This window comes from Vanessa cardui, chromosome 2, assembly GCF_905220365.1.
Source record: "Vanessa cardui chromosome 2, ilVanCard2.1, whole genome shotgun sequence".
NCBI classification, from domain to species: Eukaryota; Metazoa; Arthropoda; class Insecta; order Lepidoptera; family Nymphalidae; genus Vanessa; species Vanessa cardui.
This window is the reverse complement of record NC_061124.1, coordinates 9,502,218-9,528,216: the sequence shown is the minus strand read 5'-3', so window position 1 is coordinate 9,528,216 and position 25,999 is coordinate 9,502,218. Positions and strand designations below refer to the sequence as shown.

Genomic DNA, 25,999 nt, shown 5'->3' with positions numbered 1-25,999 from the left:
ATTATACCGCACTAGCTCTTTAATTTCTATAATATGATATAAATGTTAACTTCATTGGAATATTTCAGATCAAATAAAAAATTAAATATGTTTTGAAATTATTTAATTATTTGTATAATAATCAAATTCATAAAACATTCTTATTGCTAATGAAAATCGTACCACATACCTATATTACCTATCAATCCTTGACTGAATTTATTAATAAATTAAATGAAAAATAAAACTATCATCATAGGCCAATTATATAACAAATACTTAAAAATATTAAAGTGTTATAAAGAATAAAAAAAATATATTCGCTAATTCCATTACATTTTATTCTGAATAAAATAACATAGTTATTATTATTCTAAAAAAATATTATAATCTTAAAAAAAAAGAATCAAATTTGAATCGCCATGTATTCTTTGATTGTTTGAAATAATCAATTATCTTTATCGTAAAAATCATTGAAAAACCGTCATAAAATTTATAGAACGTGCCTTGCATTTGGCCGGCATTATGTAGGCTACAATTATAATGACTATGTCCAAACATATTTCATTATTAATAGTAAGTACAATATAACATCTAACAATTTATATTCATATGTATGAGTTAAATGAAGTTATGATGTTTCATTCTATAAACTCCTAATAATTGCCATACGTTTGATGTTTTGTATCTTGTTCAAGGCCGACATCCCCTTTATGTTGTTTTTCTTTTTGACATAAAACACAAAAACTTTGACGATGTGATTTTCCTTGCCCTTTTTGTCACTAACTCGAATTACATAGACCATATTTTGTTATAGTTATGAGTTGAAGATATTTCTACACGATTTTATTAGCCTGCTAATTTATGTGCGTCGAATACTGCATTGTATACAAACCTGTTTCCATCTAGTTAATCAATTCAACTGATATTTTGCATGCACTTTTGGTTTAAATGACAATAAATAAAAGCCTATTTCGAAAATATTTTATATGCAAGCATAATAATTATATATATTAATAAAAAGTATTATAATTAACAAAACCATAATATAAAATTATTTATAAACAAATGCGATGGAATGTTATAACTGCTTTAAGTTGAATACTGTAATGAAATAACATCAATATATATATGTGATATACAATTTTAAATTCAATGTATTGAATTACATAGAAAAATCAAAATCGCATTCATCTATAAAAAGTTTCTATAAGTCTTCTATAAATATTTCTATTAATATTTTAACAATAGATGTGGGTATGAATGTTTTAAGTAAATGTGACCTCGTTTCACTAACTATGCATTAGGTAATTATTAAGTATTTATAAATGGTTGTAATATGAATACTTGCTAAGCTGTTGGTTTATTAACAATTTTTCAATGAAATGTCACAAAGGACTGATATCAAAATGTTTTAATCACAGACATTTCTTAAAACTGGACTCTTGAGAAAGCAGGTCTTATTTTCCTCCCGGCCACGGCAGGTAGCTGCCCCAGCCTTTACTCGGATTCGGATCATGACCTGAAACAAAGAAATTATTTAATATATTTTAAATTATTGCATTGTGTTAATGTGCAACCGCTAAGACTGCTCTAAAAACTTATAACAATAAATTAAGTAAAGTTGGCTATCGTCTGAAATCCTAAAAGAGACAAATTTAGGTTTTGACCAATTATACTAATAAAAAAAAGTTTTTTTTTTTTTAAGTAAGAACAAAACAATATTTTCTTTATTATTTTGATAAAATTAAATCAATCTATCAACAGTCTACAATTTCACGAGATAGATAATAATATAACGGTATTTACGATTGTACGGTGATATGAGTATATATAAAACATAAAAATTGATCATAGTCTAATAAAGCCTTAAAGTCTAATAAAGAATTTTTTTAATAAAGCTTCAAAATGAAACTTTTCTATAAAGAATACCAAGTTTTAAATTTAAATTCGATCTCCAATTTTCATTTTAAGATATTTGGCACCAGTGGCAAGAACAACGGCATTATGAGCTTTAATAAGTAAGAGAATATAACTTAGGCCGGTTAGGGTCGGGCCTACGCAGAAAAATGATGAGATTTTTAGATTTAGTAGCTCTATATTTCTACTGCTCTACAGAGTATATATGGTCAGCAATATATAATTGGCGTATAAGACATCAGAAGTACTAAATTCAGCCCTAAGCGTGATAAGACATAATACTAATAATATAAATATACAAATAATGTTGTCTTAAATTTTCGCGATTATTACACATTGAAATAAAACTAGTTGTAACGGATTTGAATAACTGTGAAGTGCTCGAAACGTCGGGATGTCAAAAATAATTAATATACGCGATTCAAATCCGTTATAACTAGTTCTATTTCAATAAATAAACATAGTTTGTACCTTTAGCGATTGCTTGTACTTTGTGTGTCTCGTCTGAAGACAGAGTTAGTATCTTTTGCAGAACTGGAACCAAACGACTTCGTTCATCTCCCGGTGGCAGCGTCAGAAACTATTAGAAAAAGGACAGTATTAAAAAAGATAGATAACCGCCAAAAATATAAATAAAAGTACTACAACACTTGCTAATAGTAGTTTCGAACAAAATCAATTAAAATTACTTCACTCAGACACACTAAAATATTAGAATGATTTTCTTTGTGCGGAAATATAAAATTCAAATTTTTATCATTTTCGGTAACAATATATTTATATGTTTTAAATGTTGATATACATAAATCATAATATAATAAGACGTGTCGTAGGGGCACTGACCTTGAGCGTGACGTTCTTGACGTACTCGGTGTTGTGCGCGTTGCCGGCGGACGCGCGCACGCGGCGCAGCTCGCCCTTGAGCAGCTCGCTGAGCTGGCCCAGACGCGCGCACTCGCGCTCCGACTCCGACAGCAGCTCCGTCACGTGCTTCACTCTGCCAAACGAAAGCCGCTCATACCACACCCATCCGTAACAATGGACACTTCGAGTGACAGAGTTGTCAACGTTAATGTTTGCGCAAACACAGGTATAGTACGACACAACTTAGATGTCGCATCGGCAAAATTCGTATAACCGATCACATCCGAATTAAGTACGCTAGCCCAAATTATCAATATTTATTTCTCACGCGAATATGATCTTTGCACAAACGTAATAGCTTGTAATATCATAATGACATAATATATTTGTCAATTTGACACGTCGATTTACATAGACTTGGTTTCCCTGACGCGTGAATCTATAGCGACGAATAGCGTCGAATGGCGCGATAGGGAGCTATTTCTATTGGTTGTGTAAATCGGCAGTAATCGGTTTTATTTTCATTCCATTGCATTTTCCGATGCTACATCAAATTTGTGTCGTACTATACACTCTCCGTTACGTACGTTCATAATGCCTCTTACCGGTAAAACGACATGGTCAGAAAAGTTTCGGCACCGGACCAGCGACTTTATGAGGTTTCCGAGTCGAGAAGTGTAAATGCTGAGTATATCAGAAAATGACTACATTCGCAAATACAGTACTAAAAGTATCAGTACCCGAACAATTTGGACCCAAACCCACAGGAACATCAGCTTATTACCTGGCTACATGACTAGCGGAGCAGGTAATGTTATTAGCTTTATGACGAACGAGTATTATTTTCCTAGAACCGACACAACATTTACGCAAACAACTCTAAGAATTAACTTTGAATAATTATATAAAATTTTCACTTTACCTTTGCTGTTGAGCTTGAACCTTCCTCCTTAGCTCTGTTATTTCTTGTTCAGAAGTGAGAGAGAGAGATGAGGTATCGAGGGTGTCATTGTCAGGCACGCCTTCTTCTAGAAGTCTCTCTAAAGGCACGGGTGACCTCCTGTTACCACTTGAAAGGAATGACTTCGACAACGGGGGAGATGGCGCAGCTTCAGAGCCCTAAAATTTAAGAGAAATTAAATGGAATAAAATCTTACCTTTAGAATGCCATATTGCTTTGCGCAAACTAATCACCCGCGTCAAATGTCATTTGCAATTATTACAACTTTGGTGGGTCATAGCATAATCATAAAATATTGTCATATGCATATGCTTTACAAAATAATAAATAAAAAATAAAGATTTAAGTGGTAAATTGGGATGGAGTCTACCCTCTCACGACTTATATAAGATTTAATTGTATTCTCCTAATCCTTACTTCTAGTCCGATTATTTAATCAATACACTTACAGTTAATTTGAACACTTACCTCTCCCTCCTCTCTAGGTATGAGAGATACGTTGATATCAAGCTCACTGTCACTTCCCTCCTCCTTGGGGATCACGGGGATCATGTATTTAGCGCGATTAGTTTCTTCGTCAGCTTTCCCGGCCTTCATCATATCTTGTAAATGAGTAAGCTGTTTCTTTAATGTATCGGTCTCCCTTTGCAATTTTGCTTCAAGGTCACTAATCTGTGACTTGTAGCATTGCGTTAATGTTGAAATCTAAACAACACAGTAAGAACATTATTAATGTGTTAAAGCTTGAATATTTAAATACTACCTTCAAATACACATTACTCAAACATTCTATTACAGGTAGTTGATTGTCGATGATTTTTTTTAGTTTAAGAATATATTTACCTATTTACAATTACAAACTGACCAGAAAACTCAGATCAACCATTCAAATATATAAAATTAGGTACTAATTACCTGAACCTTATGCTGCGACCTCTCGGAATCCAGTTGGTGCGAGAGGCGCGAGAGGTCGGCCTGCAGGCGCGCCGTGCGCTGCTGCGCGCGCGCCGTCTCCGCGCTCGCCTCTGCCAACCTCTTGCGGCCGCTCTCCGCCTCCGTCGTCACTTCCGACAATTGTTCCCTGTGAACGCAAATAATGTTAAATAACAAAGAAAGTGCGCAATAAAACTTTGTAGTTCAGTTAGTGAAGACTTACTCCATTAACGAGAGCCTCTGAGTTAGCGATTCGACTTGGGTTTTCAGAGCAGCGGCATCTTCCTTTAATTGCTCCTCTTGACTTTTGTCGACTGTTTGATTTTGCCGTAAAACAGCTTGAGCCCGCACCTGATTTGTTATAAAGTTTCGATAGATAAGAGTAGATAACAACTAAAAACAGAAAATCATACATACGAATAATACCTTATAACTAGTATATTCCGTTTTCAAATCTGCTAGTTCTATGTTTGTAATCGTTAATTTTTCATTGAGTTCTGCGCATCTTAGTTCCAGTTTTTTCATTTTATTATTCATCTCTGCCTTTTCGTCGCCGAAGTTCATAATTATTTTTTCTTTTTCGCTTAATAAAGCTGTCATTTCTAAGTCAGCTTCCTCGTTTTTCCTTTTTTCATCCTCTAGATCTTGCATTAGTTTTGTTATAATGTCTTTCTTTTGGTTCACTACATTATCTTTTTCTTTACTGTCTTCAATTGCTTGCTGTAACTCCTCTTTCAGGAGTCTACTTTGTGTTTCTTCTGATTTTATCTGTTCCTCCAGTAACTTTATCTGAGTTTTCATTGCTGTTATTGTTCCTTCTTGCATATCAATTGTTGATTCCATCTAAAAATATAAAAATAGGTTTATAATTTCTAAATAAAAACTTACATTAATGATATGACTATTGCTAAATTATCTTTCTTTACCTGTATTATCTTTTTCTTATTATCCTCCATTTTCGTTGTAAGCTCCTTCATTGATCGTTCATAATCCTCCATCTCGAGACTTAGGACATTCTTCTTCTTCACATCCTTTATAGCTTTTTCTAGCTGTCCTTTTGTAACTTTGTGAGCCTCAATTTCAGAAGATAATAGCTGACTCTTTGTCAATAATTCAGCTAAACCATAAAAAAAAAAGGTTTTATCAACTATATTTTAGATGTAACTAAACTGAAGTATTTTATATTTTCATCACCATAATAATTAAAATTTATTTAACAAAGATTTCAAAAGATCGATATAAAACAATGTTTAAATGGTATACCTTCTAATTCCTTTAACTTTGCAATTATTTTGCCAGAAGCCTCTAAATCTGCAGTTAAATTTTTCACTTTAGCTTCCAAGTCAATGTTACTCGATTTTTGCGACTCACTCACTTCTTTCATTTTAGGACCATCAATTACATCTTGGTCCTTCTGACATTGTTCACTATCTAAATTATTATCAGCTATAAACTTTTTCAATTTCGTTTTCTCCTGTTCAGACGATTGTAGTTGTGATGTTGTTTCATTCAGTTTCTTTTTAAGTTTTAAAGCAAACATTCTCAACTTTGTGTACCTGTAATAAGGGACGTCCAATTATGATGACACCACAATTTTTGAATTTCTATTATAAAATAATTTAAAAAAAAAATGCGCTTGAAAACAATATCAATATAATATAATATAAATGTGCTCGACAGGTGCTGTCATGTGCAGATGCAAATGAAAATTTTTTTCTTTATAATTTTACAAGTACAAAAAATGAATTTCGAAAATATAATCAAATTTTTTTCATTTAGTATGCAACTTTTTATTGTTTTATAAGATTAAAAAATAAATAAACGATTACTTACTTATCTTCGAATGAGTCATCTAATTCTCTCATACGACTATGATCCTCTGCTCTCGAAATAGTTGATGTAGACATATCTTCATTTGGTAGTTCAACAGCTAGGGTAAAGTGACATTATAAACTTTATGGAATATAAAATAAGTTTTAACATTATAAATTAAGATGACATGAATTGGACATCATTATTAAATATAAGAATTATGAAAAGATTTTTTACTTTTTTTTATGGACCACCTGATGGTAGGTGGTCACCACCGCCCATAGGCATTGGTACTGTAAGAAATATTAACTTATATTGCCAATGCACCACCTTGAGATGTAACATGTTATGTCCCTTGTGCCTGTCACACTAGCTCAATTACCCTTCAGGCTAGAACACAATAATAATGAGTTTGACAGTAGAATGTTTAACGAGTATCTACTTTGACAGTAGTGCACAAAGCACTACCACTAAATATGTCATTAGTATACAAAAATTATATAAAAGAAATAAGGTAATGAGACTAACATATTTATGATAATTTTAAATTCTTTAAAAAATTGTAACTGATGGAATTATAAAGACAAACAGTAACTTACAGCTGGAAGCTTGTTGCTTTAATTTTTCTAAATCTTCTTTTAATGCTAAAATAATAGCATCTTTTTCTTCAACAGATTTTAATGCATTATCCCTTTCACTTAATAATGTCTCTGTAGCTTCATTATTTTTCGAAGTATTTTCTTTTACATTTTTTAAATCACCCTCCAATTTCTCATTTTTTTTCAGTAAGCTATCTCTTTCTTCCTTGATGATATCTTTATCTTTCTCTAAAGTTTCTATAAGCCTCTCCATTTCTGATACTGCTTTTTGAAGTTTCGATATAGCTTCTCCTCTCTCTTTGAGAACTTGATTTATTTCTTTCATTTCATTGAGCAACTCTGCATTTTCTGTCTTATAACCAACTAGTTTAGACTTTGCATCTTCATATTCTGCTACAAGATTATCAAACTCTTTTACTTTACTACGTGTTTCTTTAACTTCGAGCAAAAGTGAAGCATTTTCTTGTTTGTATGCAGAAAGTTTTGTCTCCAACTTAACAATATCTGCTTGTAATGATACATTTAAGTCTGATAAATTTTCTGCGTCATCTTTTGGTTGTTCCAGAGAGAGTTTTAATGTTTCAACTTCTTCTTGAAGCAGCCCATTCAAATCAAGTAAATTATCATATTCTTTCTTTAAATTGTCATACTTTTCCTTTGAAGCAATTGTTTCATTTTTAAGTTGATTTACGATGGGATCTTTTTCTAGTTTGTATGTGTCATTAATTTTTTTAATTTCGGCTGTCTGACTTTCTGTAAGTCTCTTTAAATCCTGAATTTCGTTTTTCATTTTAGTGATTTGATCCTTTAACATTTTTTTTTGATGTCCCAAATCGATAACAGCATCTTTCGCATTCTGTTTTTCTTTAACTAAAATATCTTTTTCAGATTCTAAAGCTTTCAATTGTAGAGCAGTTTTTTGCTGGGCTTCTTCAAAGTTTTTATTAATTTCTAATAGTTCATTTAGTTTTGAATTTTCCTTCTTTAATTTTTCAATATTAAGTTCAAGCTGTTTTGATTCATTAGTAACAGAACTTATTTGTAAATGTAAGTTGTTAAGTTCTTCTTTAAGTAAATTATTTTCATCAATTTGTTGATTTAAATTTTCACCCACATCTTTAGACTTTAAGTCATCAATAATAACTTTCAATTCAACATTAGAATTATTTGATTTTGATAATTGTTGTTCAATATCTAACAACTTCATTTGTAATGTATTTATTTCAACTTTTAGTTGATTTGTTTGGTCCATCAGAATACTGTTAGATGCAGATACGTCCTCTAATTCTCTTTCTTTGTGTTGAAGTTTATCTTTCAAAATAACATTTTCATTATTCAACTCAGTCATTTGATTTTCAAGAACTTTAGATGCTTTAATAATTTCATTTTGCCACTTTGGTATATTTTCTGAATATTCTTTTACAGTTTTTGTTAAAATAAATCTAGAATTCTTTAATTGATTGATACAATTAGCACATTTAAGAATTTTATCTTTATAACTTCTTAATTTAATGTTTGCTTTTTCTTTTTTAGTCTTTTCAGCTTCATATAAATTTGTTAATTCACCTATTTTGGTTTGTAGGTCTTGAATCTCTTTCTCATTAGATACATTAACAGGTTCTTTTAATTTTTTTTCAAGTTGTTGAATTTTGTGATTCAGTTCTTCTATTTTTGTTTGATAAGTATCATCTGAAACATTTTTATTGGTTTAATTATGCATCAATTTTTTTATATAATTTCAAATACTTGTCTAAAGATATATATCATGTCCTGAGATATAAATATAGTTCTAATTTTGTATGTATGTTTATATACTATAAAGAATAAGTGATAAATTTATATTTTTGGATTCATCTTTATCCCAGAACATAAATTATTCATTGTAATTAAAGTATTTTCTAACTTTTGAAACCATTAGTTTCTTAAACCAGAGTATACTCTAGTAATTTACTTCTTAGCAGGTTGAATAGGATGACTATATACTTAGGATTAATATATAGTGAAATAACATTTTGTAAAATTCATTAACAATTTTTAATTTACCTTGTTGAACTTTGTCCTCTAAAATCTGTAGTTGATCCCTCTGCTGAAGGCCAATTTGATTGAACACTTCAGTCCTTGCTTCAAGTTCTGTGAGCTGGGTAATAAGTTGTTCATTTTCATCCAAAAGCCTTTTATTTTGCCTTTTAAGTGAAATCACCTCACTATCGAGATCTGAGAGTTTTTGTGAAGCAATAGCAAGGTTATTTTCTTTAAAAGTTAAATCATCTTTTTGTTTGTTTAATTCCTCCTCATATTGATTACATTTAGCGGTCAGACCTCTTAATTTACTCTGTGCTGCATCAATATCAGTAATAAATGTCAATTTTTGTTCCGTCAAGGAATCAACAAGTTCTTGCAATGTTTGTAGATTATCTTCTTTAGTTTTTCTCTCTTTTTCACTATTTTCAAGCTGAGTTTTATATTGAACAATTTCATTTTGTAATTCTAAAAACAAAAATATTGTTTAAGCTTTACAATAAATATTTCCTTTAGGGCACAATATACACATTTATTTACCTGCTTTAGCATGTTTTGCTTTTTGGGCTATGACCAGTAGACCCTTACATTTTGCTATTAGTTCGTCTCTGTTGAGATCATCAAATGGACTTTTCTTGGCACTACTACTTTGGTTCTGCGAGTGAACATGATAAACATTATATATTGGAAATCTGACGTATTCATTTTACTACAATACCAATATATTCTTTCACTTACCTTCACTTCAGAATCCATAATAAATTAAAAATGTTTATTGCATTTTTAAACACTTAACGTAAAACAATTAACTCCCCTTTACTTAAAGGATATATAATATTATTTTATAACAATAAATAGACATTATTTTGATGATTAAATCGCAAATTCTAAGGAATGCGTAATCATGTCAAAATCAAATGATTAAATCTGTCAATGGCTAAAATTTTCACAGATTACTGAATTTAAACAAAATTATAATAAAAATTGATCCATTCATATTTACGTAAATATTTCCATTTCCCAAAAAGTTACTGCTAATACTATCTTAAATGTTGTGCACCTTATCAATGTTTCTCAATACAATATTACTAAATATCTTACAATTTTAATAATAAACTAAAATTAAAGTTATTTTATTTATAATGTCATAACTAAAATATTAAATAGGGGTTTAAAATATTATGAATCATTGTTTTTTATCAACAAGTGCATTAAACATCAATTAAATTTATATAATCATAACGTATGTTTTCTATATGATAATTCATAAATGAACTAACTTCAATTTATTTGTAAATTACCGTGTGATTCATAAATATTGAATTTTTTATCAACTAATAAATTATATATATACATTTTCTCATGAATAAAACCTGAAAATAGACAAACTGTAATGTGAATTGTAATGGCAGGCAGCCAGCCACAGAGTACATATGTACTACATTATAAATGGCGGCTCTAGTCATCACTGCTGTCGTTTTGTGTGTGAACTGTGAAAGTTATTTCAAATATCAGTAAAAGTGTACTACTTTGAGTGGTAAAATAAGTTGAAATGTAAATAAAAGCTTCTAATACAACGTGTAGCGTATTTTATTGTTATTCAATATTTTATAGGTAAGGAAATGTCGTCAAGGAGTCCAGTTTTGTCGTAGTTGCAAACCTTGCGGGGCGCGTCCATGAGTAATACTAGGGATATTGTTATGTTACTCGTTTTTTATTTCAGCTGTTTGATATTTTAATGTCTATAAGTATTTGCTTCAAACAGGAGCATTAAGCGATTTGTACTAATGTGCTTGTGTTATTCGCTATGAAGCTATGTGATTTATATTACATTTTAGGACGAGAATAAGCATACACAATGTCTAGTGATGAAGATAAACCACCTGCGCCACCAGTGCGCTTAACCAGCAATCGAGCAACAGACAGGGGTGATTCTGTAGCTTCGGTTGATATGAGGCCTTTGCCAAAAGGTAATCTAAAATCATTAACACACTGCCAAGTCAAAATAGTGACTCAGTATCCCTTTTATTTAAATTTATTATTCAAGTGAAACAATGGACACATGTAATGTATTTAAACATCTCTGATTCTTAGTAACTAACATGAGTCAGAGCAGTCCTGGAATATCTATAGTTTATTTTATTTACTATCAATGACTTTAATCTATTTCAGTGTGATAAATAGTGTTCTATGAAAAAGCTTGATGGATTTCTTAAAGACTGCAATATAAAAATTGTTTATTATTTTCAGAACCTGATGACAGTGGTGATAGAAAAAAGAAAACATTAAAAGCTAAGATAAAAGGTTCTAAAAGTACAGCACACAATGATAACAAGCCAAATATTAGTTATCCAACTAATTTTGAACATACTGTCCACGTTGGATTTGATGCAGTCACAGGAGAATTCACAGTAAGTCACAAATTACTTCTTTATAACTTAAGATTTCAGTATATTTTTCAAGGTAAAAGGATTGTGGAAACTATGGACTTAACATTACTTTTAATATATTGCTGTTACATGAAACAAAATAAAGGATTGTTATTTATTAAAAATAGTATATTATAGTAGCTTAAAGAAAGGGTAAAGATCAAATATGCTTCTGTATTTTGTGCACCAGCCCAATTATATCACGAAACACTCATTTTAATCAATTATACAACCAAGGCACTTTTACTCCATGCAACTGAAGAATTCTTAATGGATTTATTAAAACCATTGCTTTTATAAAAAGCTTACCAGCTTTACCACATGGCATATGAGCTTTGCTTCTTATCCTTTTATATAAGCATAAATATTAAAATATATAATTTTATTCCTTTCCTATTGGTATATTAGTCAGAGATAGATATAATGTGAAAAAAAAAATAAGATAAATCATTAGCACAGTAGAAATATTGATTAGACCTATTTAAAGTTTTGTCTTTAGACGGCAAATAATTTGAACTAGAGTATATAAAAGTATTCAAGTTAAATTTGTTTAGCTAATTTTAATATGTTCTACACAGTCATAGATAGATGCATGTCTTGTCATTGTGAATGAGTACATATTAGAAAAAGTAATATAAAAAATAGCTGTTTTGGCTCAGACAAAATGAGGAATTAGAGTATTCATTTAAAAAATATCTACAATTAGTCACCTGTTTTTTAATGTATGGATATTTTGTTTTTGTATTAACTATGGATCCAACAATCAAGTAATCGATTTCCCTGTATTGCCGCTTTTGTTTCAAGCTGCCTATAACAGTAAGTAATAGCTTAGGTTCTATCTATGTGCATTTTACGCTATTTCTTTCCTATACTTATATTTTAAATTTGATTATGTTGTCAGTGACTTAATATTAAACATTTTATTGACTGTTATTGCTGATAGTATTGCCTTGCTATTATATTTATGTGTGTTAATATTACATCTATTATAATAATTTTAGGAAAATTTGATCTCGAAACAAATTTATGAAATCAAATGGATACCTAGTGATAGTTTATTTATTGTGATAAGTTTTCTCATTGGTCACATAGTAATTGCTGGTTGGTTGCTAAAATATTTTATCTTGCTTCCTATTATTGAATATAAAAGTACAATATTTTTATGATTTTAATAATAATTTATATACATAATATTTTTTTGTGTGTAATTCACAAGGATATTTTGTTCTACTGATAATATTCAAATAAGCTTATTTATTTAATTTTTCCTTGAAAAATGTGGACACTCTCTTAACTTGTAGAAAAAAATTTAAGCATGCAATCATATTTCTTTACAACTAGAATAGATGATTATTATTATAAATGAATTTTGTTTACACATTCACTTTTTGTGAAGAATTTAAACAATAAGTTGTTTGAATTATTTTAATCGTTCTTTTTTAAAATTTTTACATTTCACCATTGTTCAAAAAGCACTTAATCAAAAGCATGATTAGTTCTTACTTAATATAATAAAAAAAAAATACTTTTGTATATAATTAATGTCAATGTCAATAAAAGGATGAATTTTAACTTTTTATATTTTTCAATAAAGGGTATGCCTGAGGCTTGGGCGAGGTTGCTGATGGCCTCTAACATCAGCAAGCAAGAGCAGAAGAGTAACCCGCAAGCAGTTCTCGACGTACTCAAGTGGTACGATGCGTCCGCAACGCAACCGCCGCCATCAAAATATATGACCTCGGCACAAATGCATACAACACATTCAGGTATGTAAGAATGTAGTATGTTATGATACCTGTTTACATCTTTTTAATGAATACATAACACAAATACAAATAGAGGTTGTGTGTGGACAATACTGACTCATCAGATTGTGATGTGACGAAATCGAATGATAGGCAAATTATAGAAAATGTTAATATTTGCCTATCATTCAATAATAATAAATAAATTTGCGTTTATTAAGTACATCTCAGTCACATAATTTAAATAACATCATAAAAAAAAAACTTCTCTGGATATTCATTATAAAGATAGACATGATAAATCAAGTAATGTTTTTTCTGATGAATTCAATCTTTTCTTTCGTTTCGAAACTAATTGTTGATGTAATATATCCTTAAACCATCAGCTTAACTTCGTTTTTGTATTTCAGGTTCGTCAGTGTCTAGAGTGTCGTCTAGTAGTCCATCTTCTTCGACGCCAACAGACACGGAACATCCAGAACCGCCTCCACCACCTCCTTCGCGACCTGACCGCACTAAGAGCATTGTATGTATTATTACTTAAAATAAATTAATGAAGTAATGGCTTAAAACATACAAATGAATTAAAAAATACATATAGCCTTTTCACTTTCGAACTAAAGTTAGTTAAAAAGAGTAGTTTAGTTAATTAAATTTATTCTAGTGTTACACAATAAGCGTTTTTCAGTATACCAAGCCAATCGAGGAAGAGGAAGCGCCGCCCCCGCGGCCCGCTCCCGCCCCCGCCTCGCCGCCTCACGTGCCGCATCCTGCTCTTACGACGCAATCTGTAAGTTTTGAACATAAATCCGTACTAATAAAATCAAGTATTAATTTACAAAATCTGTTAAAGCCGTCCTAGCCGATGACAGAAGGCAGAACACTTTTAGAGCACATCTAGCTGCACAAACACGAATGTCCTCTCTATTGTCTATTCTATTCACTCATATAATACGGAAGGGCAAATCCAACACGACCGGAAAGAGTTGGCTTAACGTGCTTTCTGAGATACAGGAGTACACACACACGCAGATCTGGGACTGTCACTGAGAAGTCTTAAAAATCCAATAACTATGGTTGATCTATTAGCCACGTAGGTCTAGTGGCCACTGGATCAAAATGGCGTTCGAGAAAATTCTATGAAGATATAAATGAAATGTTATGCAAAGACAAGATTAGTTAATGAATAAAGATTCACAGTCATCTCATTTTTGTATCAGATCTGTAGCCGAGGAGAAACCGGTTCAGCGCTTGACCGTAACAAGAACCCAGCGGGTGCACAAACGCCGCCCGCGCACGTGCCGCTGCCCGCGCTGCCCGCGCACGCACAACCCGCGCCGCCGCCGGCCAACGGCGCTCCGGCTACCGACACCGGGTATATACGCCTTTTCACGTGAACATAAATATATTATTTTAATATAATGTCTCATGCCCGATTTTTATTTCTTTGTCATAGAAGGGCCACAGGACAACAGCAAAGAAAAAAGAAAATGACAGACGAAGAAATTTTAGAAAAACTACGAACAATTGTCAGTGTTGGTGATCCTAATAGAAAATACACTAAAATGGAAAAAATTGGACAAGGGTAATGAATTAAATAACTTAATTATTTTTTTAAATATATTTTATATAACTGTTTACTTTCTATTTATTGCACAATGTTATATAAATCTTTATATAAGTATGTTACTCATGGATTTTTTTACAGTGCGTCAGGTACGGTTTACACGGCGATTGAAACATCGACGGGTATGGAAGTCGCAATTAAACAAATGAACCTTAGCCAACAGCCTAAGAAGGAGCTTATTATAAACGAAATACTTGTAATGCGGGAGAACAAGCACAATAATGTCGTCAACTATCTCGACAGTTATTTGGTTAATGAGGTAATTACTTAAAAACATATTTAAAATAACTTAATTAGATTTCAAACGACTGAATTAATTAATGTTATCAATAATAGGCCATCAAAATATTTTAATAGTGGTCAAATGGCCTTGGGGACTAAAAAACATAAATTATTTTATTTTTAAAGATCTAGAAGTCCTCATTTCTTTTTATCAATATGGATCTAAAGCAAATGTAGGAATGTGTGGAATGTGTTATAAAATGAGTAAAGTAACAGCCTGTAAATTTCCCACTGCTGGGCCTCCTCTCCCATTAAGGAGAGGGTTTGGAACATATTCCACCACGCTGTTCCAATGCGGGTTGGTAGAACGCACATGTGGCAGAATTAGACACATGCAGGTTTCCTCACGATGTTTTCCTTCACCGCCGAGCACGAGATGAATTATAAACACAAATTAAGCACATATACATAGTGGTGCTTGCCTGGGCTTGAATCCGAAATCATCGGTTAAGATGCACGTGTTCTAACCACTGGGCCATCTCAGCTCTTTGAGTAATGAGTACTAGATACTTATTAGTTTATTTAAATGAAAATTGTCATAATTTCATAGGAGCTGTGGGTAGTGATGGAGTACCTGGCTGGAGGGTCTCTAACGGACGTGGTGACGGAGACTTGTATGGACGAGGGTCAGATTGCGGCGGTCTGTCGCGAGGTGTTGCAGGCGCTTCACTTCCTCCACACGAACCACGTCATACATCGAGATATCAAGTCGGACAACATACTGCTAGGTCTCGACGGACAGGTTAAATTAAGTGAGTTATGTTGTTGTCTTAAATTTTCGCGATTATTACACATTGAAATAAAACTAGTTTAAACGTTCAGCGTTCGTGGTCACGGGTAGACTGTCTATGTAAAGTCGGGATGTTAAAAATAATTAATATACGCAATTAAAATCTGTTTAAACTAGTTATGATTTATCTAATATATTCAGATAAATGGTAATAAATCAATTGAATTATTTCATGAATTAACAATAATTTATAATTTTCAGCCGACTTTGGCTTTTGTGCACAAATATCTCCTGAGCAAAATAAGAGAACAACGATGGTCGGCACGCCCTATTGGATGGCGCCTGAAGTTGTTACAAGAAAACAATATGGCCCAAAGGTACTTCTTAATCTGTTATATATGTCTGAAACACTTTTTTACTTTTTTTTATTTTTGATAATGTAATGTCATATCTTATAATTAGGTAAAGGTCTTCACAAAATAACCTATCAAACTAATTTGATTATATTTGTTTATTAAAGGTAGATGTGTGGTCACTGGGAATAATGGCAATCGAGATGATCGAAGGCGAGCCTCCGTATCTTAACGAGAACCCGTTACGCGCTCTTTATTTAATCGCAACAAATGGCAAGCCCGACATTAAGGACAAGGAGAAGCTCAGTACAGTCTTCCAAGACTTCCTCGATCAGTGCCTCGAAGTCGACGTAGAAAGGCGAGCCACGGCCCTCGACTTGCTAAAGGTATGTTTAATACTTTTAATTTTATAATTGGAATACGTGATATCCGTCTAAAAGGATCTAAGATTATCTCCAAGTAAATTCGATTATTTTTGTTATTAAAATTTTATTCTTCACATTTCAACATAAAAAAAATATATTCCACCAAAGAATGTCCAGTCTCCTCTTCCTTATTTTTCCGTTGCCATAGTTACATAATTAAAGTCATTATGTGACTATGGCCAGTTATAACTCATGAATTTAAAAAGTTATTAGTGTATATATTACTATTCTCTATTCTATTCTCTATTCTATAGTATTAAATAAATACATCATAATATAATATATTGCCTAATTAACCTTACACGTCATATTATTTATGTATATTGTAACTTTTTTTTTTTTATAACAGCACCCTTTCCTAAAAATGGCCCGGCCGCTGGCGTCGCTCACGCCGCTGATCATGGCGGCGAAGGAGGCGGCGAAGGGCCATTAGCGCAGGCCCGCGGCGCCCGCCGCGCCCGCGCCCCCCTAGCGCCCCCTAGCGCCCCCTAGCGCCCCCCGGCGCACTCAGTGCCTACCGCTACTCTGCCGCATCATTGTTCTATCGTCATCATCGAATCGGTGTAATCTATGGTTACTAGTGACTACGTTGACGTTCATCGACGAAATTCTAGGTCTACGCGTAGAGCGATATTTAAATATGTTAATAAAATGGCTGCAATCGAGTACGAAGAGTGATCATATTTTTACAAACTGAAGATTGTTCGAGACAGCAGTCCAGTAGCCGTAGTGATTCGTAGGTATCGTGTAGAAACGTTATTTATTGTAATTAGATATGTTATCGCGTGTTGCCGTGTTCCTCTCGACCGTGTGACGAAAAGTTCGGATAGTATTATGTAGATATAGCATATAGACACAAATTGTTAAAAAGTTACGATAAAATCTGCGACTGAAGACTGGCAGTTAACTCTTAGGCGTAAACTAGTTATCGTAGAATATCGTAGAGGTAATACCGTTATGGAAAGCCGATTTACTGTGATGGTAGTGATTGACGCGGTCGGGCGGAACGGCGGCAGCGCGCCGTCGGTAACTGCGATAGAATGAGAGTGCTTAAGAGATATTGTATTAGAACTAAGACAATGTGTATTTTCTTATACTGTTGGTTTTAGAAACAAAATTCTGATTTCATATTATATTGTTTGCTTAAATAGCACGCATTTTATTAAGATTTTGGAATGAGTGATATTTCTATTTAATACTTATTTCGTATTATTTTGACTGAATTTTATTCGATAGCGGAATGACTTGTAATGCTTCGGACGGTCGGTACTAGCTAGCTAGTTTTATCTATATATTATATTTCAATCTCTAATACCGAATATTAATTTATTATAATTCGCTTTAATTTTTAGAGATTATAATTTTTATGATCTATGATTGATTCAATAATTGCAATATTTTAAACATTTTTTACGTAAACATTATTCATGGAAATTGACAATTCAATGTTATTAAAGTTCTTAAGTCATTTAAAAGGTAACTTTACCTTATTTTGTGGAAGGTATCATTGTTAGTCATGGAAGTGAAGCATTTACCTAGTATTAAGTTTATATAGTTTATTATACCGATTATATTCAAAATAAAAAAATTGGTTTATCTATTGTGGCACAAATGTTTGTAATATAAAGATTAATAAAAAAAGAAATGGTTCATAATAACAATATAGATTTAAACAAGATATTCACCTTAATTAATGAATAAGACAATAGTAGACGTTAGTTAGTAATCAAAGAAACAATTTAATCTTTCTAAACTATAAAAAGACGATATAATATTTTTAATTATCATTAAATGACTCTCTGCTTTTATATATAGGTTGTGCCGCAAGATGCTGTTAAATTTCTCTTTTATATATAATTATTTGCTACTTCATTACTTTTAAAATGGGAGCGAATGGAGGACGAATGAGAATGAATGGTGACACGTCAAATAGTGATTCGTTCATAACGAGCTTGTCAAGCCTCGTCAACTGTAAATTGTTTAAGATAAATTTAGACATGAGTAGTATACTCTTGACAATATCAATGACCAATTACATTATGTAGACTCCGTTGGTTCCAGGTTGGTGCATGAAATATATTTTATTAATATTTTCAACCCCATTTCATTTCTGTATATCAAAATCAAAAACTACGCATTGAACACATTCAATACAGCTATTAGATTAATATTTGTTGTGGCTGTATAATAATGTAATATACAACTTAAAAATTATGGCCTATCAAATTTTATTTAACAATCGAAACGGCCTATACTGAAAATAGCACGTCTCTACCTGCACCAACCAACACATTAATAGTGTGCAATAAGTTAGTTATACAATTTTATAGCCGGAACTTCATGTGAGCTTGAACGAAAATAATTCAGTATGTGTATAACTGAAACATTATTATTGTATTAACTATGTGATCATGAAAATGAATTTGAGTATGCACTACATAAGTTGAGATAGTAACTGTAATTATGTACGTAATTTAAGTTGAAAATGTATTAATAAATGTAATATTATATGAAACTATTATGTGGTTTTTTCATGATTTTTGACAGTTGTAAACACCAGTGCCATGTATGAGCAACTTGTGCGTATAAATTACAACCATACTATAAATAAAAGACTCAACTTCATATAAAAATAGTTTCATTACAAACGCGATTTTTATCCTCTTTATTTAGCTTCAATAATAAACACTTGTTAGTTTTTGCGTCGATGTGGCCCAGTGGTAATAAATCACGTGAAATAAAAGATTATGCAAGTGCGGTAAAAAAATTTAGAATGTTAACTTATGTGTGACTTACGGGGTTTGACTTTAAGTTAATAGGATTAATCTAGGAAATAATAGTCTTTATCATGTCAAAAATATATATTTTAGTAATAGCCGCGACACAAAAAATACACACATTCTTGACTATTTTGTACTATCCATGTAATACAGGAAATATATGTAAATAAAATTAATGCAAACAAATAAAATATCAACAAAGAAAAAATGACTCTGTATGGTAACTTCATCGTAGTACACAAAAATAAGCATAATTTTACAAAATAGTTATGCTGGTATGATATTTCATAGAGACTCGATACACAAATATGTATACATATTGCGTAATTTTTAATACAATAAATCGACTTTATCGATTACTAGTTCCTGCCCGCGGCTTAACTCGCGTATAAGGTATTGGTCGACAGGTGTTTAACATTAAATGTAGCCTATGACCTTATTTCAGTTCAAAGCTCGTTCAATACCAAATGTCGTGAGAGTGAAACAAACAGACGGGTTTATTTTCACATGCATAACTTTAGAGAGATAAAATTAATTATTCGAGATAACGCCAATTTTTTGTTCTATTAACCATTTGTGATATGCACGTTTAATCATGACAATACTTACTAATTTAAGGCTAAATATGCTTAAGTATTAATTTAATCTGTCTATTCAAAATATTAACGAAGACAAATGCACTTTTAGGAAACAGCATTTTTCTAGAAAAAAAGAATTACGTATTCTATCTTCTTATGCAGGAGCGGATTAATGTCAAACAATTTCCTTATTCATACGAAAGAAATGATTTCCTAATATAAAACTATATATTCTATCATTTCATTTTAATCCTAAGCATTGTTATTGTGCGTATTCATTTATGTTTTAATATTGTGTATCGAAACTCTATTCACACTAATTAAAAATATGATGAAAATAGAAACTTAACAAATCATAAATAATAATACCTACTGACTACTATTATTAAGTGACATTCTTTAATCTTATTTCAAAACCATTTGACCAATTCTAATGATAAAATCCTGTACTACAATTATCAAATTATATTATCTATACAAATAATAACATGTAGTTAATATTGACAAGCATCATTTAAAATAGTTTTATTCTTCCTAAAATTAGTTTAATGGCTGTAGTATTTGTAAAACGAACCGTGATTATATTTTTAATTTTTTTATAAAATTTTGAGTAGTATACAATAATACATCATGCGCTAATCCTTTCTGTCCTCAGCTGGTATGAAGTCCAGTGCAGCTGAATTAATACAAAACCGTTTCTTGGTGGGCGCCGGCCCATCATTGAATACGTGGCCCAGATGAGCCGAACACTTGGAGCATCGCACCTCAGTTCGCACCATACCTGGTCGTGTTAAAACCAGTAATATATTCGCCCCAACTTTAATTTTAAATCCCGAGTCCATTCACCAAAAAGCCATTATTATTTACACATCACATTAAACAAGAGGGGCGCCATGAATTATCCGATGTAAATTCCAGTGTTCGTGTCGTGAGATGGTATGGTTGTCACAGCAGCAGCAGCCGTTGTCGTCCGATCAGCAGCCATCCGTAATGTAAAGGCAGGATGGGACAAATGGGGCATGTCAGGGAACGGAGGGTAATTGAATATTAATATCATGCACATTCCAGGTGTGTTATGAAGTAACAAAGGAGGTCATGTTCAAAGAACGAATACACCAATCCAAATTATGAAATTCAATTAATGTTTACAATGATAGAAATGGAAAAAGAAAAAATATCATTTAGAAAGGTGATGCATGAAGTACAGAACAGTGGTAGTAAATTAGAAGATAATAGAATAAATGAAAAAAAAAACCCATTAAAAATTGATTAATGTATACATCGTATTATTACACACAACCAATCATTAATCAACATACATGTAATGTGGAGGATAGGATGGAATCGTAAGGTCAAAGGAACGGAAAGACAGAAAAAAATATTGAAATATATTAGCAACAAAATAAAATACCCCACACCTTTTCAGATTCCATTGTGTGAAATTTAAAAATATTTCAATAATATTTTGTGATAAAATTGAGCAGATTGGAAGAACGATTTTTAGAAATTATAGTAAAGAAGTAATATATTACTTATTATCTTCACTTGTTTTATTAATCTTAAAGTTTATTTTGCAATAAAATTTATCAAAAAAATAAACATTATTTTTGTTATCATTAAGTAATATAAATAATTTTCATTAACAAAAACTGTATATAGGTACTACATAAAATATATAAACAAGAAATATGACAAAGTTGCAATACTAAGGATTAATGAAAGTACAATGTGAAATATAAAGCCAAGCCAAAAGCAATTACAGACAAGAACACAATCACCTCCCCACACAATAACATGTATTTTATTTATATCTAGTATAATAATTATGTATATTATACAATTAATTCACGAATATTTAAAAAAAATTAGTTGCATGGTTAGTGTAAGAATATAAATATATATTTAGGCAAAGTATAAATAACTCAAAAAAAGTCAAGTAATAAAGGTTTGATATATAATATGTACTGACCAAGTTGAAGGTTAATTATGCAACATGTGGTTATAATTCTAAACATGGTAGTAGCATTGTGCAGCCATATATGTCGCCCAGCAAGGGCAGGTTAAGGATATTATAAAAATAATTGTGCAGCTCTTTTAGATCATTGTATTATTTTGTTTCATTGTTATAAAACTTGTGTAAACATCCAACACTACTAAAATAACCCAAACCAAAAATGTTATAATGTTCCTTTTTTTTGTGAAAAACTCTTAGCTTTACACAATTTTTTTAATAATTAAATTTTTTAGCGAATATATACAGACTATTTATTAGAAATACAGTAATATGATAAATATTAATAAAACCTTTTTATAAGCCAAACCTTAGAAACATGTAAAAAATTAGACCTTGCATTTTAGAATTAGATGATTCTATGAATAAGTACTTATAATTACTATTGTACATTGACATTGAAAATGTTCTGCATGATTTAGCATAGCAGAATGTACTAGACCAAACCGGCAGGCACTTCGTTTTATTCTACAATAATACTTTACTATATACTCTTTAAGTATTTGTTTGTAATTAATTGTGATTTTATTTTATTATTAAACAACAATGTACAATAGTTTAAATTGTTAATTTTCATTCATATTAGGCAGCTTAATAGCTTTTTTGGCAGTTGTAATAGTAGTTATATTATGTTTTAGTAAAATATTTTACAAAAATGCTAAAGTAATTTACACTATACCTGCACTAGTATCCTGATGAAGGGTAACTTTCTCTTTTGCTAGGACATCATTGAATGCAGGCCATCCACAACCAGAATCAAATTTGGTTTTAGAGGTAAATAGGTCTTGTTTACAGACTACACACACATATAAGCCTTCTTCATAAAATTTATTAAAGCAACCTAAAAATAATAGAAGTATTTAATTAACATACTTGAACACAATAATACAAGATTTCTACTTAATCAAAGTTCTATTTACCTGTAAAGGGCCTCTCTGTGCCAGCTTCTTGAGTAACATGGTACTGCAGTGGTGTTAAACGCTTTTTTAAAGCCTCTTTATCTTCCATGGCTCTCCAGACTAATGCTATAATTATGTTTATTTAGTTTAAAGGTTAGGAAAAATTGGCAGTTTTCCAAAAATATTTTCCAAATGCATCTAACTCTAAAGATGGGTCACACTATTTTCAACAAGAATGTTTACCTGTTGTAAACGTATTCTTCAAGTGAACAGCGCTACTCGTCTGCGCCGCCTGCCTAAATATAGCTAACGGTCTCAGTATTACACGCATTACTCACATACCAAAACTTATAACGTGTTGTTATGCAATTAATATCCCAATAACAACTTAAAGATAAGATAACACGATGTCGTTTCTATAAATGTAATTGTAAAGTCTCATATTATTTCTCGAAGAACGTATTTTTCAATCTGACATACTTTATGTCATATCTTTTGAGTCACTAATTCTCAAATTGTTGACAAATATTTCAAATGACATTGACATTAACATTATTACACGACAGATAACTAATTGAAACTCATTTGAAAATAGTATTTAGCAAAATATTATATCGTTAAGCAATTTGTAAAACTCATTAATTTTTAATTAAGCTTTTTTGGTGTATTATTTAACGCAATAGTATTTAAACAAAGCAAATTATTGCATGAAAATTTATTGCAATGTAATTGTATTGTTATCAATACCTTATCAATAGATTTAGATACGTATTCTAATAAACAGATATGTTATATCCATACTAAACAACAGAAAAAAGTGTGCCGCTCCATGGAATGGTTATTTTAGTTTATTTTCACATTTCGTTAAAAGTAAAAAAGATTGCTTGATAAAAACAATAAGTAAAAGAGATAACTAGTACGGGACAATTACGCAAAACGTATTACTACGTAATTATGATGTATTATAACGTATTACTACATAAAACATCTAAAGGCAAACGTCCCAATTAGGACGTTTTCTAGTCTTCACTTTTTGCGCGTTAAAAACATATTTGTTTACTACAACATCATTGCGTATTCCTATATTTTTTAAACGTTATCACAGCCCCGCTTTGGTAAAGGGTAAATACTATTTTTAAACGGCATCTCAATGTGACCCTCGATCGGTTTTTCTTATTTCTTCTTATAAAGTAATAAATTGATATTTCCATATCTCATTCATTTCTTATATTTTTAAAAACGCTCAGGTGATTGGAAGTAATGCTAGCTTCTTAGCATCAAATAGATTTAAGCTAAAAGATGTCGTCGTTCTTAAAAAAACATTTATTAGCTTTTCTATATTTGAAAATGACTTTCAACCCTTTCAAAACGAAATTGCAATTTGCACACTTATCACATACCGATTACACACTTGGGCTAATTTGGCTGACGGGATCTTAAAATTACTACCAGTACACCCATTACACCAACTAGATGGATTCATTAGATTCGACTTAAAATAATTATTAATTTCACAAAAGTACGAGTAGCTGATAAAGAGATCGTAAGTTGGCCGATAGAGTTTTGTAATGTCTATTAGGAATACATGCTTTTCCTTATTTCTTTTGATGTATCCAGACTTTATTAAAATAAAACAAAAATGCGATAACGGGCTGATATTTGAAGCGCTGCATTTTACAATGTCCACGGCTATCGCTTAAGGTTAAATTCGACAAAAGAAGCGTTTAAAAAAACAATACAGTCACTGACAATAATTAATGTGGAGGAAATCTGGAGTAAGTTACTTAACTTACTCCAGATTTTGATTCTCTGAGTTGTACACAATATATTATCTGAACTTATAGCTTATGCTTGAAATAAATCGCATGGAACACGCTAACCCAAGGTTTGTTTATCAGTATTTCTTTTTCGATTGGAATTAGAATATAGACTACGCATAGATATAAAAAAAAGTAAGCTTTCAGGTAAGGATGTTTATTAAAGTGCCTTAAAAAAACTAATGTTTCTATTTCAATTATTTTAATAAATTAATAAATTTATTAGACATAAAATAAAACATATTTTAAAGCTAACAATAAAAAATATAAATTAAGTATTTGCCTGATCTTCAACATTACTCGTTTCTGAAAGCGGTAATATTCGAAGTTGGCTCCAGCTGCCTCTGACTTTTCTGTGCCACGAAATATGGAAAAAAGTGCCAATATATCAAATGTTTACATTTTTCTATTAATGACTATCTGTGTCCGCGACCTTGTACGCGTTTGAATTTAACAAAAAAAATATATGTTACCTTCCAGTCAAAGGCCTGTCAAAATCAGTTCAGCCGTTTCAGAGATTTGCCGGAATAAACATACAGACAGACAGACAGGCAGACAAAAATTGTAAAAAATGATATTTTGGTACTTTATGTACCTACGGTGATGGGCAAATGCTACCTAATCTAAAGTAACCGGTAGGACGTCTAATGAGTGTGGTGTGTGAGGGTGGTTCCTACACAGACGAGATTGCATAATAATAATAAGACCTACAACAACAGCCTGTGAATTCCCACTGCAGTGCTAAAGGCCTCCTCTTCCTTTGAGGAGAAGGTTTGGAACAATTCCACCAAGCTGTTCCAATGCGGGTTGGTGGAATACACATGTGACAGAATTTCTATGAAATTTGTCACATGCAAGTTTCCTCACGATGTTTTCCTTCACTGCTGAAGCACAAGACGAATTATAAAGACAAATTAAGCACATGAATCAGCAGTGCTTGCCGGGGTTTGAACCCGCAATCATCGGTTAAGATGCACGCGGTCTAACCACTGGGCCATCTCGACTCAATAATAAGACCTAACACCAACTAAAAGTAGTAGTATACACAAAGTCTAGAAGGAAAACCCTAGTCCGAAGAAAAGTCTTGGAAACTTCCTCAACTCTTATGACGCATATTTATGAATTATTATACAAGTATTCTGCCATTATGCGTCATGAGAGTTTGGTCGAGTTACAAAAACTGTTTGTGATAGACTTACAGAAGCGTATTTTTTAAAATTTTGTAATAGGGAGATT

At 31.5% G+C, this 25,999-nt stretch overlaps 3 protein-coding genes across 4 annotated transcripts; 1 reads left to right on the top strand and 2 right to left on the bottom strand.

The window, feature by feature from the left end:
* Positions 1-86: 86 nt before the first annotated feature.
* LOC124535843 (GRIP and coiled-coil domain-containing protein 2) lies at positions 87-10,009 on the bottom strand. Its single transcript, XM_047112235.1, has 15 exons — positions 9,826-10,009; positions 9,628-9,742; positions 9,112-9,555; positions 7,069-8,757; positions 6,491-6,587; positions 5,921-6,213; positions 5,584-5,774; positions 5,084-5,500; positions 4,881-5,008; positions 4,640-4,805; positions 4,193-4,429; positions 3,686-3,882; positions 2,743-2,896; positions 2,371-2,479; positions 87-1,501 (listed from the first exon to the last, which is right to left on the bottom strand). Exons 1-15 carry the CDS (start codon positions 9,841-9,843, stop codon positions 1,440-1,442), a joined length of 4,317 nt encoding a protein of 1,438 aa, XP_046968191.1. The 5' UTR covers positions 9,844-10,009; the 3' UTR covers positions 87-1,439.
* A 485-nt stretch (positions 10,010-10,494) lies between these two features.
* LOC124538994 (serine/threonine-protein kinase Pak) lies at positions 10,495-19,644 on the top strand. Its single transcript, XM_047116297.1, has 13 exons — positions 10,495-10,701; positions 10,926-11,057; positions 11,338-11,498; positions 13,111-13,282; positions 13,672-13,787; positions 13,950-14,051; positions 14,482-14,636; positions 14,718-14,846; positions 14,970-15,147; positions 15,721-15,922; positions 16,162-16,277; positions 16,421-16,639; positions 17,028-19,644. The coding sequence occupies exons 2-13, from the start codon at positions 10,946-10,948 to the stop codon at positions 17,109-17,111; spliced, it is 1,746 nt and encodes a 581-aa protein (XP_046972253.1). The 5' UTR covers positions 10,495-10,701; positions 10,926-10,945; the 3' UTR covers positions 17,112-19,644.
* LOC124539014 (methionine-R-sulfoxide reductase B1) lies at positions 19,525-23,462 on the bottom strand. 2 transcript variants are annotated; one of them, XM_047116320.1, is made up of 4 exons: positions 23,190-23,462; positions 22,968-23,072; positions 22,727-22,888; positions 19,525-20,853 (listed from the first exon to the last, which is right to left on the bottom strand). In XM_047116320.1, the coding sequence occupies exons 1-4, from the start codon at positions 23,275-23,277 to the stop codon at positions 20,672-20,674; spliced, it is 537 nt and encodes a 178-aa protein (XP_046972276.1). In that variant the 5' UTR covers positions 23,278-23,462; the 3' UTR covers positions 19,525-20,671. The 2 variants fall into 2 exon arrangements, with proteins under 2 accessions (XP_046972276.1, XP_046972283.1); XM_047116327.1 differs by having other exon boundaries at positions 19,525-20,817.
* Between the last annotated feature and the right edge of the window lie 2,537 nt (positions 23,463-25,999).

Excerpts from the sequence above, each read along its gene's own strand:
- LOC124538994 (XM_047116297.1), top strand. The coding sequence starts at position 10,946 with ATGTCTAGTGATGAAGATAAACCACCTGCGCCACCAGTGCGCTTAACC. Across the intron at positions 13,788-13,949 it reads CTGACCGCACTAAGAGCATT|TATACCAAGCCAATCGAGGA; the intron begins GTATGTATTATT and ends AGCGTTTTTCAG. Across the intron at positions 14,847-14,969 it reads ATGGAAAAAATTGGACAAGG|TGCGTCAGGTACGGTTTACA; the intron begins GTAATGAATTAA and ends ATTTTTTTACAG.
- LOC124535843 (XM_047112235.1), bottom strand. Across the intron at positions 5,009-5,083 it reads CGGAATATACTAGTTATAAG|GTGCGGGCTCAAGCTGTTTT; the intron begins GTATTATTCGTA and ends ATAACAAATCAG. Across the intron at positions 1,502-2,370 it reads AGTACAAGCAATCGCTAAAG|GTCATGATCCGAATCCGAGT; the intron begins GTACAAACTATG and ends TCTTTGTTTCAG.
- LOC124539014 (XM_047116320.1), bottom strand. The coding sequence starts at position 23,277 with ATGCGTGTAATACTGAGACCGTTAGCTATATTTAGGCAGGCGGCGCAG. Across the intron at positions 23,073-23,189 it reads GAAGAATACGTTTACAACAG|CATTAGTCTGGAGAGCCATG; the intron begins GTAAACATTCTT and ends ACATAATTATAG. Across the intron at positions 22,889-22,967 it reads CACAGAGAGGCCCTTTACAG|GTTGCTTTAATAAATTTTAT; the intron begins GTAAATAGAACT and ends TATTATTTTTAG.